The following is a 16,941-nucleotide window of genomic DNA, read 5'->3' on the forward strand; positions in this document are numbered from 1 at the left end:
CATTTTCGTATAAATCGGGGGTGCTGAATTCATTTATGGTATCACATTGACACGATTCCAAAGTAAAATCAAAATTTAAAAAAATATGTTTTTTAATCCCTCTTCACGCTTAAACCACTGAACCAATTTCGTTGAAATTTGGTATAGAAATAGTTTCAGTCTCGACACAGGACATAGGATAGATTTTATAACCAAAAGCATCTTTTGAGGGTGTGAAAAGTGGTGTGAATGTTTGTATGGGGAGTCAATAACCGCTGAACCGGTTTAGATAAACTTTAGGATGGTATACGTCTGTATTTAGATGAAAATTATACCAAACATGACTTCAAACCTTACCTTAAGCAGTATTAACCTCAGGAATTCAGTTTCGTCGACGAAGTTGAATTCCCCCCATACTCCATTTCACAACATTGAAGGATGATTATTGAGATAAAAAGTATCTTATGTCCTGTCTTGGGACTCGAAATATCTGTATACCAAATTTCAATTAAATCGGTTGAGCGGTTTAAGTTTATTTATTTATTTATTTATTTATTAGAGATAAATCACAATTACATAATATTTTGATCCAAGAGCATCGTTAAACCAGCATGGTTTGTCTCGATACTCCATTCCGCAGTACTTAAATAATTAAATATACAATAGACACTTAAAACACATCTAATTCGTAAACAGCATTATGCATATAACGATTGCAAAAAAATTACAAGCTGAGCGCATCTGTTATCACACCGGCCGGCCGAGCAAGATAAGAACCGATAAGTGTGAAAAGGAATTGAAAAAAAAAAGGTATTTGTTTAAAGTTTATATGTTTTTTTAGGGTTCCGTACCCAAAGGGTAAAACGGGACCCTATTACTAAGACTTCGCTGTCCGTCCGTCCGTCCGTCCGTCTGTCACCAGGCTGTATCTCACGAACCGTGATAGCTAGACAGTTTAAATTTTCACAGATGATGTATTTCTGTTGCCGCTATAACAATAAATACTAAAAACAGACTAAAATAAAGATTTAAATGGGGCTCCCATACAACAAACGTGATTTTTGACCAAAGTTAAGCAACGTCGGGAGTGGTCAGTACTTGGATGGGTGACCGCTTTTTTTGCTTTTTTTTTTGTTTTTTTTTTGCATTATGGTACGGAACCCTTCGTGCGCGAGTCCAACTCGCACTTGCCCGGTTTTTCTTAGGAATGGTGTCAATGTGATACCAAAAATGAATTCAGCACCCCCGATTTATATGAAAATGATACCAAACACGGCCTAGCAGCTTCACTAGTGTAGATATCAAGATAAAATTGAAAGCCCTAAATAAACTTTCAAGAGTGGGTATCTCAAAAACTATTCAAGATAACGAAAAACTTGACTGGATAAAACTTGTAACTAATTTTATCAGCTTTCGGTTTGTCTTAGTAGTCATGTAGCTAAGACGCAAAGTTTTCAAGATATGAATGAAAAACCGAAAAATTCGACCTTCTTACCCCCCTCTACCCCCCAGCACCGGGGCTATGGCCGGGGACTTTTGATATGTTCACCTCCTAACTAGTCCAAACAAAGTTTCGGAGTCAAAAATTGTGTTGCTTCGCCTAAAAGTGAAAACTCAATGACTAGTCCAAAATGTCTGCAGCACTATGTATAATTGACCCATCCTCCTTTCTATTGAAAAACTTTAGTTCCGAAATTGCTGGCCAGTGAGCATAAATTTGTAGCGTTAATTGTTTAAAATATGTCATGATATTTTGAGTTTTATTCACCAGTACTAGAGTTCACTTTTATTAGCGATTTCATCAAGAAGTAGCTTTATTGAATTATATTTGAGTGATATAAAGTTAGAATGTAACTGTGAGATCCTCGTACTTCAGCCCGTACAAAATTAGAACATTGAGCTTTAGTGCTTAATATAAAAGTCCAGTTTTAAATAATTGACCTGATTATGATACGTTATGACTAAAGTTCTTTGGTGAATAACATTGTCCGTGACACATGACGTCAGCGTTTCGTTACGCGTTACGCTGTATCGAGTTCATAATTTTTTCCCCACCTCAAAAAGTGCTCAGCGCCGCTAAAGAAGTTTTCACTTCAAAAATTGTTAGCCTATGAGTGTCCCACTGCTGGGCAAAGGCCTCACCCCTGGGCTATAACCGCGAAAATCGAAGTTCGCAAATTGCGGGGATTTTTCTCTGTCACTCTAATTACGCCTTCATTGGAGTAAAAGAGAAAGGTCCCCGCAATTTGCGAATTTCGGTTTTCGCGGTAGCCGCTCTGGTTCTCCATAACTCCCGATTTTGTGCTTCCTCCGACCACACAGTGTTTCGTCTAGAACAAGCTAGGTGGACAAAATTATTTTTTTGTGTTTTTGGGTAGTATTATGGTTAGTATTGTTCAATTAAATATAATTTACTAAAAATTTTAAAATACCATGAAAAAAACGTAAAAAAATTAAAATAAAATATATATTTAAATTAATTATATATATTTTTGCAAATTATTTATTAACAAAATAATAAACAAAATTTTACAGTTCTTTAGATACATTATTTTCATACTATTTACTTAAAAATATACAAAAAAATAGAAATATAATATAGAAAATTAATTAAAACTTAACTTATTATTAATAATTAATCTGTTAATTATTAATAACCTAATAATCTGTTCTAACTCATGTATTATATCAGAATAATAATTGTTTTCCTTGTTTTGCGTAAGTTTTTTAAAGTTCTTCTAAAGGATATAACACGCTTGTACCTTTTGCATTGGACAAATAATGATATGATGAATATTTATGATAATCAGCCTTCATTGATCACATTTTAGTCTGCTTGTAAGTTTGTATTTGTCGATTTTGACTCAATATAATATGCTAATGCCTCATTAACACTTAGCTGCCTAGAATTCATTGAAGTACCTACTGCTGTCGTAAGAACAAGACTACGTTGGCTTATATGGACTTTCTCTAATTTTTTTTAAACATTTTTGCCGTGTTCTATTTTCTGCCGATCACGAATCAATCGGAATTTCGGCAGCAGTTAAAACATAGGTAGGTACGTAATTGTACCAGATCTTTAACTCCGCGTTTTTTTCGTTTTAAAAGGGGAACTTATGAAGTTTAATTTGGGTCTTCCTGCAGGATTAACATTTTCAGACGACGTTGATGCACTTGGTCTAGTTATGTACACTTGTTTGGCAATCCATAACACTTTTAAACTTTTCCACAAATTGCTTCTTTAAATCTTGACGCACTATTCCACTTGGTATTCAGTTTTGATGAATAACTGCTTAAAATATTTTTCAACCGTCTCTCAGACTCTTCTTTGAAATCTCGTAACTCATATTTTACCAATATAAACTGATAAAGGTGGAAATTTTCGTCGTTTTTCCCCTTATTTATCCATTCTTCAAAAACCCCTTCCTTAAAATAGAGAAAACGTGTTCTGCAAAAAAAAAGAAAAAAAAATGTTATGCAAATTTCTGCAAAATGAAATATACACCATCATAAACTAGAATTATGCAAGTAAATAATATCAAAAATCTAGACCGGTGTCAAGCGGTGTCAAGTATTTGCTAGTCTATCAAAGTTCTAAAATGAAGAAAAAAACACCACGTTTTTAAGTGCATATTTATTGCTCTATACGAGCATTATTACAACTGATATGAACATGTTTTTATGAAAAATATAAAGTGCTTACCTTCAGTTATAAGATCTATTACCAAAACTTTTCATAAAATAACGTTTTACTTGTAAGAGATGTTGTTGAACGCATCACAAAATTGCAACTGATTTAATTGTGCAATTGCACTTACCTCATTAGCTGACTTCTGCACCCTATGACTCGTAAAATTAGAAAGTTAGACATAATCTATTAATGGGTTTGGGGGTTTCAACATGTTGTTTATCATATCTAATGACTCATTAGAGATAATTTGATAACGACTTTTGTCCACCTAGCTTGTTCTGGACGAAACACTGTGGACCAGTTGTAAAGGAAGGTGTCAAAGTCGTCTCGCCATCTCCTCCTAGTCCTAACCCGCCCACGCTTCTTTGCCAGCATCCACTTGGTGATGGCTATAAGCCCACCTATCCGGATGCATGCGATAGACGTGGCCGGCCCAGTCCCATTTGAGCCTTTATAAAAAATGATACTTACAGAAAATAGTTCTTCACTTGTAGATTGCAAGAACACTTACTTTTTTGGGTAAATTGACATTTCCTCTTATTTTATTTAAAATTAATAATGATATATTAATAATAATGCCCATTAAACATTATGAATAATTAACCGATTCGGTGCTGATGACACGCCTGCCGTGTCATCAATGTTTTTTACACATGGCTGATGACACGGTAGGCGTGTATATTCTATGGATGGCGCATGGCATGGCTGCCGTGTCATGAAATGATTGTTCCGCGCCACAGCCAAAAGTTTTCGAAAATGGAACACGCAACGAATCGGTTAAAATACGTGTAGAAAAAAAAACATTCACGTTTTGTTAGTATACTCGTACGATCATATTAAACTATCTGTTTCATTAGCTACCTCGAATACGAAACCTTTCCTCGGTTTATGAGTTACCCCATTTGGATCTAATTGGTACTGTTAATAGTGTTGATAATTAGTACTGTTAACTGTCTTTAAACTAGCATTGGGGTCGCAAATGAGTTAAGAGAACACAAACACAGTGACAAAATGTATGTGACGTCCCACGGCAAAAGGTACCTTAAGGCGGCTGGCACTTACGTCGCATAGAGCTGCAATAATATTGGAGCGGCGTTAAGAATAGCGTAAGCGCCAACCGCCATAAGGTACCTACCTTTACCCGTGGGACGTCACATATGATGTTATTGTATTTGGTTTCATATTTACAAGCTAACTTCCATACGAAGTAAATTCGGATTGTCGTCTAAATATTTGTTAGTAAAGTATCGATGTTTCCTATTTTCCATATCGACAAATATCTATATGGAAACAACATCAAAGCAATACATTGCCAGAAATTAGTCAAAGTACTATAGTCCGTTTTTTTTAGCATTAGAAAGAACTTCGCAGAAGTAAGCTTGTGGTTCCAAATTAGGCACTTTTAGCGGTAATATTTTGAGGTAAATTATATGTATTGACCATGCTACATTAGATAATTCAATAATTATTAACAATTAAAGAGCCTGATAAAAACTGCACGCTTGCTTCTGTGGAGTTCTTTCTAATGCTAAAAAAAACGAACAATACATATCTACTGCGCTAAATTAAGTTTTTATAATTTCATTATTTATTTTCCACTTTATGATATGCTCATAGTACTAGACTATACCATACTAGCGACCCGTCCCGGCTTCCCACGGGTTACACAAAACCTTAACAGATTAAACAACTAAACCTTCCTCAAGAATCACTCTATTGATAGGGGTAAACCGCATGGAAATCCGTTCAGTAGTTTTCGAGTTTATCGCGAACATACATACACACAAACAGACCGACGCGGCAGGAGACTTTGTTTTATAAGGTTTAGTGTAAACATAATGTATATGTATAATGTAATGTATAAATATCCATATCAACATTTCCTTCCCCAGCGCAAGTCCGAGCCAGTGATCCTCGAGTACTTCGAGCACGGCGACACCAACGCGGCGGCCGAGGACTTCCTAGAGTTCGTCACCGCCAAGCGGAGCCACCTGGTCTGCGAGACCATCATAGAGACCGCTTTGGAGCATAAGCCGAGCCACTGCGAGATGGCTTCAGTCTTGGTGTCGGATCTGTATGGAAGGGTGTTCTCTGCCAAGGATATCGCCTTAGGTAAGTCCCACCTGCCGGCCTAGCCAACGTTACAATCGCTATCGCTTCGACAACGAAAGGCATTATGTCTCTCTATCACTCTTCCATATTAGTGCGACAGTGACAGTTGCGTTTCGATCGCTACGGAGCGTAAGCGATCGGCATCTTGGCTACACGGCCTGGTTTCGCAGACCATCATCGAGACCGCTTTAGAGCACAAGCCGAGCCACTGCGAGATGGCTTGTGTGCTGGTCTCGGATCTGTATGGAAGAGTGTTCTCTGCCAAGGATATTGCCTTATGTAAGTCCCACCTAGTCTGCGAGACCATCATCGAAGCCGCTTTAGAGCACAAGCCGAGCCACTGCGAGATGGCCTCTGTGCTGGTCTCGGATCTGTATGGACGGGTGTTCTCTGCCAAGGATATAGCCGTAGGATAAGTGGGCTTTTAGAAATAAAAATAAAACAAGTTATCCTTTTGGTTGAAAATCCTGGTCATTGCTACAAAAATTAAACAAGCCCAGGCCCATAAGGCCATTTTTCAGTTTGTTATCGGTAAGCAGTGCCGCTTGGTCTGCGAGACCATTATGAAACTGCTAAGAACACAAGCTAAGTGTTAACTATTGAAAAGACGATTCAAAAAACACAACACTATCTTTCGTAGCATACCCCATCATTGGCACTTGGCAGGCGCCATCTTGGATTTACGGAGTCGGATCAATAGCGTCGCTGAGATATAATTATGTAGTTTATAAAGAATTCCTTCGGAGCTCAGTGTTCTGTGCAAGTTCTTATTATAAGCTACTTGAAAATGGTCTAATATGTTAGTGTCGGACTTGTATGGGAGGGTGTTCTCTTCCCATGATATTGCCCTATTAGGTAATTCCGCTTTTGGAAAGAAAAACAAGTCGAAATAATATTTTGTTTAAGATCCTGGTCATGGCACCAAAAATATAACAGGGCATATACAAAGACATTGCAAAAGTAGCGTAAAGCGTACAACACTTGCGTTCTCTTGCAGCGTTCGAGCACCTGCTGGAGAAGCTGCCAGATCTAGTGCTGGACACGCCCGACGCCGCCGTCCTGCTGTCCAACTTCATCGCGCGCTGCGTGGCCGACGACTGCCTGCCGCCGCGCTTCGTGTCGCAGCAGCGCGACGCGCCGCTCAACGCCGCCGCCAGGTAACACGCTGGAGCCAGCGTTCGAGCACCTGCTGGAGAAGCTGCCGGACCTGGTGCTGGACACGCCCGACGCCGCCGTCCTGCTGTCCAACTTCATCGCGCGCTGCGTGGCCGACGACTGCCTGCTGCCGCGCTTCGTGTCGCAGCAGCGCGACGCGCCGCTCAACGCCGCCGCCAGGTAACACGCTGGAGCCAGCGTTCGAGCACCTGCTGGAGAAGCTGCCGGACCTGGTGCTGGATACGCCCGACGCCGCCGTCCTGCTGTCCAACTTCATCGCGCGCTGCGTCGCCGACGACTGCCTGCCGCCGCGCTTCGTGTCGCAGCAGCGCGACGCGCCACTCAACGCCGCCGCCAGGTACAGCCTGGCAAAAAAGAGTAGTAATTAAAAAGTGGCAACACTGTAGTGTTGTCCCGTTCTCTTATATATATATATATATATATATATATATATATATATATATATTGATTTGAAAGGGACGACACTACAGTGTTGCCACTTTTTAATTTCTACTCTTTTTTGCCAGGCTGTAACACGTTGCAGTCAATACTTTTTATTTCCTTTTGTTCCCGGTGGCCTCTGTGAAGTTCCTCCCACATGCTTATGGGAACAGAGCAAATAATCGGAGACTACACCTCTTAACGCAACTTGCACCATCCCACTAACCCGGGTTTAATCGGTTAAACCGTTAACTTAGTGTCAAATTGTACTGGTAACCATAGTACCGATGACCGATTCAAATAACTCAGCTGCGATTTGAGTACCTGCTAAAGATTGAGATGAAAGAGACACAATTCTAAATGAGACTTATGCCCGTGCTAATATTTTCTTCAAGTTCCTTGTTACTTCAAGTAATATTATGCTAGATACCCTGAAATAACTTTTAGGCTCCAATCGGCGTAATTTATTTATTGGAGACCTTTACTTACAAACTACATTATGTCACAATGGTGATTGCTCCATTGAAAGTCCTGTAAGTTTTTTGAAGTTAAAACTTTAGCGGCGCTGTGCACTTTTTTGTGATGGGAAAAAAAAGGTTAAACTCGCGAGAGCTTAAGACGCTTCGTAAGACGGACATGTGACCTGATCGAAAAACTGTTACAATGTCATTGAGTTTTCACTTCTGCCGGCACTCCCGAAGTGCAACATTTTTTTCTTTCTAATAACATGTCTTTGTTGGTGCAGGCAAGCCATCCACCGAGCCGAGACGCTGCTCTCCATGAAGCAGGGTCTCGTGCGACTGGACAACATTTGGGGCGTCGGCGGCGGCATCAGGTATCTACGTTGTTAGGGTTCCGTACGGTAACTTACATGTAAAAATAGGACCCTACTACTAAGACTCCGCTGTCCGTCAGTCTGTCACCGCGTTATATCTCAAGAACCATAGACAGACCTATACAGAAATGCCTTCCATTTTTAAATACAGAAATCACAACAATACAGTGTTCAGAAATAATATTACATACATAAGTCAAACATAAAAACCTTTAGTGTATTCACATCGCCTCAATTTTAACTAATAAGGGTCACTTGCACTATCCCACTAACCCGGGGTTAAGCGTTTAAACTGTCAACCAAGTGTCAAATTGTACTGGTAACCATGGTAACTCCAGGTTTAATCGGTTGACCCTGGGTTAGTGGAATGGTACAATTATTATTATTAATTCATTTATTCATATAAACAATTACAATGATACATATATACAATAAATGCGCCAAACTGGAGTACCTAACCAGTTTGTTGGCGCGCCGCCCTCAACTCTTACTTAATATTAAGGTAAATGTTTACAATCGTGACTTATATACTATTGTTAGTAGAAAAGAAAGCATGCATTTTTTAACTATTTATATTGTTATTGATGTTTTAATATGTACATGATTGTGGAATGATTTTATAATTTTCTAGGTAAGTATGTATTTGAAATTATTACTTTTTAGGTAAGTATATTTCCAACATCTCCAATTTTAACTTTCTTTTAAACGCTGCTTTTGTAATATTTTCATTTACAGACAGAAATCTAATGTTATTATAAATCCGAGGAGTTATATAGTGTAATGTTCTTTCCCCATAGTAATTACAACATTGTGGTTCGAGATATTGTGCACGCCTGTCAGCTCTTAACAACCTATCGTTTAGCCGTCTAGGCATTTTATGGTCGCTGCACCCATATTGGTCTACGGCCACAAGATACCTAAACTTTTCTTGAACAGGGAGGACCCCACACTTCCCATATAGCTGATCGTAGTCACCTTTACACTTATTCTTTTCTTTTTTACCTACAAGCATTTTTAAAAACCTTATTTGTAATGATTTAATCTTGCTTATATAGGTAGGAAAGGTCCTCCCGTACACACTTAGACCGTAGGTTATTAATGATTCTACTAGCGCATGGTAAACTACAAACAGTGTTTTTTTGCTGACTACGTTTTGAAGATGGTAAAATTTCCCTATCAATATTCTAAGTGGGCCTAAGTGTACTGTTAACGTTTCTTTTCTCGTGAGATGTGACGCAAGGCTTATTTTTCTAACCCCACCTTTTCCCAGGCCAGTGAAGTCCCTGATCCGGCAGATCCAGCTCCTCCTGAAGGAGTACCTGACGTGCGGGGACCTGGCGGAGGCCATGCGCTGCGTCCGCGAGCTGGAGGTTCCGCACTTCCATCACGAGCTCGTCTACGAGGTGAGAGGCTGTCCCAGGAGTTGGCTGATGATGGAGTGGACCTGGCGGAGGCCATGCGCTGCGTCCGCGAGCTGGAGGTGCCGCACTTCCACCACGAGCTCATCTACGAGGTGAGAGGCTGTCCCAGGAGTCGGCTGATGATGGAGTGGACCTGGCGGAGGCCATGCACTGCGTCCGCGAGCTGGAGGTTCCGCACTTCCACCACGAGCTCGTCTACGAGGTGAGAGGCTGTCCCAGGAGTCGGCTGATGATGGAGTGGACCTGGCCGAGGCCATGCGCTGCGTCCGCGAGCTGGAGGTGCCGCACTTCCACCACGAGCTCGTCTACGAGGTGGGAGGCTGTCCCAGGAGTCGGCTGATGATGGAGTGGACCCAGGGACAGGAACCGGTTACCTTAACCGGGGTTTTTCATAGGGTTATTTTAGAAGCGGTTGCAGGGTTGGGCAGTATTTCAATTACATGTATTTGAAATACGTATTTGAAATACATTGTAGTATTTTGTATTTGTATTTCAAATACTACCTGGAAAAGTATTTTGTATTTGGTATTTCAAATACTGCACTCACATGTATTTTGTATTTTGTATTTCAAATACTTCAAGCTTCAAAATACATTTCTACAAAATACATTTTATTAAATTCTATGATCCTAAAATGGAACGTTTTTTTTTAAAATATAATGTACAACTTGTACGAGGGCAAATATGTACCATGCGCGAGTTATTCTGCGCGGAACTTTTCGTCAACAGCCAGGGGATAGAGTCATTACAGTAGTTTCCGTCCATGCTCTAGTTTTCGACCACTTGACAGATAGGCAAATAATATATTTCATTTTTAATTTACTATTTGCAGCAATGTAGGTTTATATTCAAATTTCGTCAAGTGGATGAAAACTAGAGCTGGACGAAAACAAGCGCAATGACCCTATACGTTTTTAGGAAAGGATATTCGTTAAACAAACTAAACGATTAGACAAAAAGAATTAAAAGTATTTTGTATTTTGTATTTGAAATACATTATTTTAAACACTGTAATTTGTATTTTGTATTTCAAATACCAGTCACCAAAGTAGTTTGTATTTGGTATTTCAAATACTTTTAAAAATGTATTTTGTAATTTGTATTTGAAATACGTGGAAGCCAGTATTTTGCCCAACCCTGAGCGGTTGTAAAAACCCCTACCATAACGGTAACCGTATGATAAGGTAACACTTTGATTCGGTAACCGTATCAGATACGGTTAACCTCTGTTACCGGTAACCGAAATAAAAACCCAGTCTATTCAGTTACCTCATTATAAGGTTTTTGACTAGTTCAAACGATTGCAATCTTTACGCCCACTTAAATTCAACTTGTTATTGAATAACCGAGGTTGGCATGGGCGATCTATGAAGCCAGCACAAACAAGTTTTTTTGCCGTTCCTTTGCTTATCTTTATACCTACCCGTGTGGTGTGTTCTTATTTTAAATCTTATTATATTATAAATAAAATAATTAAAATGAATAAAGTGAAAGAAATAAATAATGTTAATAAATAAATAAAATATATAAAGTAATAAAATAAAAAAAAGTAAAAAAATAAATAAGATATGTAAAATAAATAAAATAAATAAAATAAATAAAATAAATAAAATAAATAACATAAATAATATATAAAATAAATACTTCCGGTCCTGTAATAATAAAATTATAGGTCGTCCGTTTAAAACGAATCCTCAGCCCGCAGGTAGCTACTTCCGAGCCTCGACAATAATGTACTAAAAATGTAGCAAACCAATAAGCAACGGATAATAAAGGTTACCATAACTGAATGAAAACCTGTTAAAAACCCTTAACAATGTTAGGGTTACCGTTTCAATAAGCTTACCATTACAATCAGGTAACCGTATGATAGGGTTACCGAATGATAAGGTAACCGAAACGATTGGGTTACCGAATTGATAGGATTAAGCGTAAAGAGGGGTTTTCCGGTCCTTGAGTGGACCTGGCCGAGGCCATGCGCTGGAGGTGCCTCACTTCCATCACGCATGCACGCACGGTCTGCGTCATCAATATTTTGATCGGAATAAAGCAAACGTATGACAGTGCGTGATTCAGAGTTCAGAGTAGCGCCACAGAATAAGTAATAGCGTATAGAAAGGACACTTCCTACAAAACCGAAGTTTGACAGCGATTCAGGGTCGAATCATGATATCCCTTTCGACTATTTAGGGTTGTCAAAATTCAAGTAATTATCTTATCAGTGGTCGTGTACGCAAAAGGACGTCAAGTGGTGCCAACCCCAATAATTGCTCGGAGCAATGCCGAGCCGAACGGAGCCGAGTTCGGCCGAAGTCAGGAGTGTCACACCACTGGCATCATTCGCTGGATCGGGCTGGACGCACCTTTTCTGGTCCCATCCCATCCGAGTTTACACAGACGATAATGCATACAGGAGCATTACAAAGCGTATTACAATCATATTTTCACCACACCAGCTCGGAAAGGCTTACTTTGCATTTCAAGAACTGATAGCAAAGTTGCATTTTATTCACATGTGAGGCAAAGTAATCAAATGCAAATTTTGAGTTGTTTTTTTATGTTGGCTGGTAGAATTGAGTTTTAAATGATGATTATGGATGATAAATATTTAAAAATAACATTCATTTGGATTTGATTTGGTTTGATTTTGTTTGATATTTTACATTTAATATTTGCCTCGGGTTGGTGTGGTGAAAAATTTTGTGTTTCACTCGGGGGCAAATTTTGTCTAAACCTCGTGCTTTGAAACCCTCGCAACGCTCAAGATTCCATTTTTGAACCACTCGCTACGCTCGTGGTTCAATTTTGGAATCTTTCGCTTGCTCGGGTATCAATATTAGCACGAGCGGTTAAACAACAACTTTGCCCCCTTATAAAACAAATAACTATTATTTACCTTACGATTAAGCCAATTCTCTGATCTTGATGCAAAAGTGTGACCCAGTAGTACGAAGACGAGACAACATTTCATTTGTTGTTTGTTTCAGATATAATATACGTCTTCAAAACCTGTGAAGATACTAAGGGTTTCCAACTTTCCATTGGTTTCAGACTATTTTGCTCGCGTTGGAAACAGTCAACTCCTCTGTGGAAGAACAGCTGTGTACTTTCCTGGCTGAACTGAGGCGATGCGTCATCGTCACGCCCGACCAGATGGACCGGGTGAGTTTCCGTACAATATTCTATGCCAGCGGTCGGCAACCTTTTAGCAGCCAAGGGCCACGCCACATAGTAGTTAACGAAGATGACGCGGGCCGCACTTTCGTAATATTCGTGACTTTAGCAGACATTGTCGTTCTTCAGTACTACATACAAAATAGCCAGGGAGGCTCGAGGGCCGCAAGCGAGAGGTTGGCGGGCCGCATGCGGCCCGCGGGCCGCTGGTTGCCGACCGCTGTTCTATGCTATGTGAACTTCAGGAAATTATTTTTTTATCCTCCCACTCATTCGAAAACCCCTGACAATATAGTATATACAAGTGCGAAAATTAGGAAATTCGTAACGAGTGGCGATAAATTAAAACACGACCGAAGGGAGTGCTTTAAATCGACACGAGTTGAGAATTACCTTCTCGCATGTGTTTTGCACAACTTTTTACAGTAATACGTTACGTTTTGCAGTATAGTGCTAGTTACCGCACAAGGGCGGTAAATTACCACCATATGTACAGTCGCCATTATATATATCGGAGCGGCCAAGGTCCTCACAAATATCTGAACACGCCTCTATTGTCAGAGCGTTAGAGTGCGTGTTCAGATATTGTGAAGACCTTGGCCGCTCAGATATATCTGGTAGCGACTGTACTGTAAAAAGAATTACACGAATATGCCGTTTTACAATGATCTTTTTACACTTTTACAATAGCTTGTTTGTAATAGCGATATTGCTACAATGGTAAGGTTTATACTGTTTAGGGGCCATCCATTAATTACGTCACACGTTTAGGGGGAGGGAGGGGGTCAAGAAAATGTGACATATTGTGACATGGGGGAGGGGGGAGACACAAACTTTGTGACGTCACTTTAACTTCATCAGTAACCGAAAATTTATTTAAATTATTTAGTTCGCTGTACATTTAAATAACAAGTTTTTAAAACGAAAATAGTTTTTAATCGTTTAATTTTCTTTCCTAAGGAGTTTTGGGTTATAAAATTACTAATATTTATATCGTCAAAAATATTTTCATAAAATATTAATAATACTTAGGTACTTACTTAATTCGATTTGGCGATTTCGTAGAAAAAATGTGACGTCACACTAGGGGGGGAGGGGTTTGCCAAATGTGACCCAAGTGTGACAAGGGGGGGGGGGGGTAAAAAAACCTAGAAATTGGTGTGACGTAACTAATGGATGACCCCTTATAGCGACCTTTTTGATGTTAGAAGTTCCCATGACGGCTTTTCCAAGTATCGTACTAAACTAACAATTGTTACAGGGCTTCCTCCGCGTGCTTGAGGACATGTCGGACATAGTGCTGGACGTGCCGCTGGCCTACATCATGCTGGACCGCTTCCTCGAGCGCTGCCAGCAGAAGTTCAAGCTGGGCGACGTGGTCATCAAGCGCATGCCGAGCAGGTGTGTAGGGTTAAAATTTCTCGAAAAATCAAATCTTTTTTTTCCAGGACGTATTTTTCAGTTTTTTTGGGAAAGAAATGAAACTTATTTAAACTAACATACATACATACATATAATGCGTATACGTACATACATACTTCTGAAAATAACAGGTTTTTATAATATTTTTTGGTGCTTTATTTCGAGCAGGATGTGAAATAATTTATTTTAAATACAGGCAACATCCCTATTATAGTGCACTAATATCGGACACTGCTGTGTTATTTTGAGATCGTATAATTCAAAATATTAAATATTTATATTTTATCGACAGAGGGCGCAAGCGCTACGTGTCGGAGGGCGACGGTGGCGCCATCAAGGACCACGCGCTCAAACTGCGCGAGTAAACTGCGCTCCGCCGTCGCACACACACACAACACGTACACACACACACACACACACATATACACACATGGGTCATACTGAAGAGATGCTGATAAAATTGTATGCTGTTCCATGAAGTAAATATACACGGTGTAACATGAGGAAACCGAATAATTTTAACAGCGTATTCCTGATCATATTTAGAGACAATAATGTCCTATAAACTTTTTTGAAATTCGCCTAGTTTCAGAGATAATATTAATAAAATAAAAACAAGTTTTTATTGTTACATAGTGTAAAAGGCCTTTTTGACGGTGATGTTGCTGCTATGGGTCGTAGTCTAAATATCCTTATTGATAGATGTTAAAAAGTGACAAGTAACACTTTGCAAAAAGTAGATTTTACGAAAAAAAATGTTAAAACGGTTTCCTCATGTTACACCGTGTATGTGACCCATACATACACAGTTCCTGTACGAAGCGATGTGGCGAAATCAAATTTTGTACCGCTTTTATAGACATTTATGCCATTCTCAACCAAAAGGGTCGGTTGTCAATAAGATGCTATTTCCATATAGCTTCAATTTGAAATCAACCTTGTCGACAACCGACAATGTGGTACCTTTTGGGTGAAAACGCAATTTATGCATACTGTTCTATAGTACTACACAAAAGTATAAATAGCACCTAAATGTAGGCAGATGAAAGTTTTCAGAAATCCAAAAATATCATCAAAATGTCTAATTTTGACATATGTACATTCAAATGTATCTCTCCGTGTGAAGTGAAGGCCACCTTTTATCTACCTTCGCCAACGCTCGGTCAATTAGGCCCACTTGCACCAACCCACAAACCCGGGGTTAAGCGGTTAAACCGGTAACCTAATGTCAAATTGTACTGGTAACCATGGCAACTCCAGGTTTAACCCTGGATTAGTAGGGTGCAAATGGCCCTTAGAGGTACGTAATAAAGGCTCTGATGACCTGTCCAAACTTGAAAAACTAGAGATTTCTGTTATACTTTCATCACCTAAGGATGGTATTCCACCTGTCAAATATCTTTGTCCAATGTGTATTGCGTCTCACATTCTTCTTAATGAGAGACTGACAGGCCTATTCGGATTTCGAGATAATCACAAGATCTAGAGACGATTTAGAGAGAGATCAACAAGACCTACATTAGATATCGACTGCATGTGACTTGGATATCTTACTCATAACTTGTCGAAATCGTTCAATCGGACCTCCAGAATCGCGGAAACGTCAAATTTGACATATCTATCTTACAAATATCTTTAAATTATCCAAATCGTAACTTGTTGAAGTCTAGTAGAAATCTAATTCATTTTCCGAATCGAGCCGTGAGACGCAATGAAATTGGACTGGTAGTACCACCCTAACTAAGAAGTACAATCCACACAGCAAACATGACAAGCAATATGAATAGCGGTAATTTTTAATAAAAGCCTAACTGTAACGTCTAAAGACATAAAATTTAATAATATATAATATTACTATTTCGTTGCGTAGTGGATGTAAGATATTGTATCGCTTTTTGTAAGTGTGCGTGTCAACTTTTTAGCGTTACTCGTTGCCATGGTTACGGTTGTCCAGGGGAACTCGTGAAATAGTGATTATATGGTATTAAACTCTTAACAGTGTACGTAGTTATGTCAGTTATAATATTCAACTCTATTGACAGTTATTAAAGTTCAAATTTAAACAATTTTTTTTTATGGCCTGCAGCAACTTAACAGTTAATCAAACATATTTGAGGTATTTATAAGAACTTGTTACAACATTTCGTCGGGTGACAAGCAAAAGTCACTAACTAACACCATTGAAATTATTGGACAATAAACCGTGTTACAAGTGTAATAAAGTGCATTGTTACTTTAATTTTTTGATAGAACTTAGTGACTTTTGCTTGTCACCCGACGATTTCTTCTACAGATGTAGTGCATAATTGTTTTCCATCGTATTTTCTCGGAAACGTTCGTACCGAGACTGGCTGTAATAGCAAGACACGTTCGTATGTTTCCGTGAAATATCGATGGAAAATAATAAATTAATAACACTACATCTATAACAAAAATAAACTGTACCTACATCTATTGTCCCTTGGTCGACGATAAACAACACGAAAAGTTGATCCACCCAAGAAAATTTAATGTTTAATAAACTTAGTTTTGGCAATTAGGAACGAAGTATATTGTAGAGTACCTATTGATAATAATATTACAATCACCAGCCTACGGTGGTTTTCAAACAATGAAATTTTGGACTATCGTCATATTTTTGACGGACATTGACTTGCCACCGCTTTTATACTTTGTAAAAATAATCATTGTCAGAAAAATGGCAAAATAAA

General features: G+C 39.0%; 1 protein-coding gene across 4 annotated transcripts in view; it reads left to right on the top strand.

The window, feature by feature from the left end:
* LOC134676266 (programmed cell death protein 4) overlaps nt 1-16,618 on the top strand; it is a 37,871-nt gene extending 21,253 nt beyond the window's left edge. Inside the window, exons 3-10 of one of the 4 annotated variants that reach the window (XM_063534630.1) lie at nt 5,563-5,782; nt 6,780-6,939; nt 8,124-8,213; nt 9,484-9,583; nt 9,914-9,946; nt 12,686-12,796; nt 14,070-14,209; nt 14,523-16,618. In XM_063534630.1, coding sequence (XP_063390700.1) covers nt 5,563-5,782; nt 6,780-6,939; nt 8,124-8,213; nt 9,484-9,583; nt 9,914-9,946; nt 12,686-12,796; nt 14,070-14,209; nt 14,523-14,595 — 927 coding nt within the window. In that variant the 3' untranslated portion in view covers nt 14,596-16,618. The other 3 variants (XM_063534632.1, XM_063534629.1, XM_063534633.1) reach the window with 3 other exon arrangements.
* The last annotated feature ends 323 nt before the right edge of the window (nt 16,619-16,941 follow it).

The sequence above is a fragment of the Cydia fagiglandana genome, chromosome 24 (genome assembly GCF_963556715.1).
Source record: "Cydia fagiglandana chromosome 24, ilCydFagi1.1, whole genome shotgun sequence".
Taxonomy (NCBI): domain Eukaryota; kingdom Metazoa; phylum Arthropoda; class Insecta; order Lepidoptera; family Tortricidae; genus Cydia; species Cydia fagiglandana.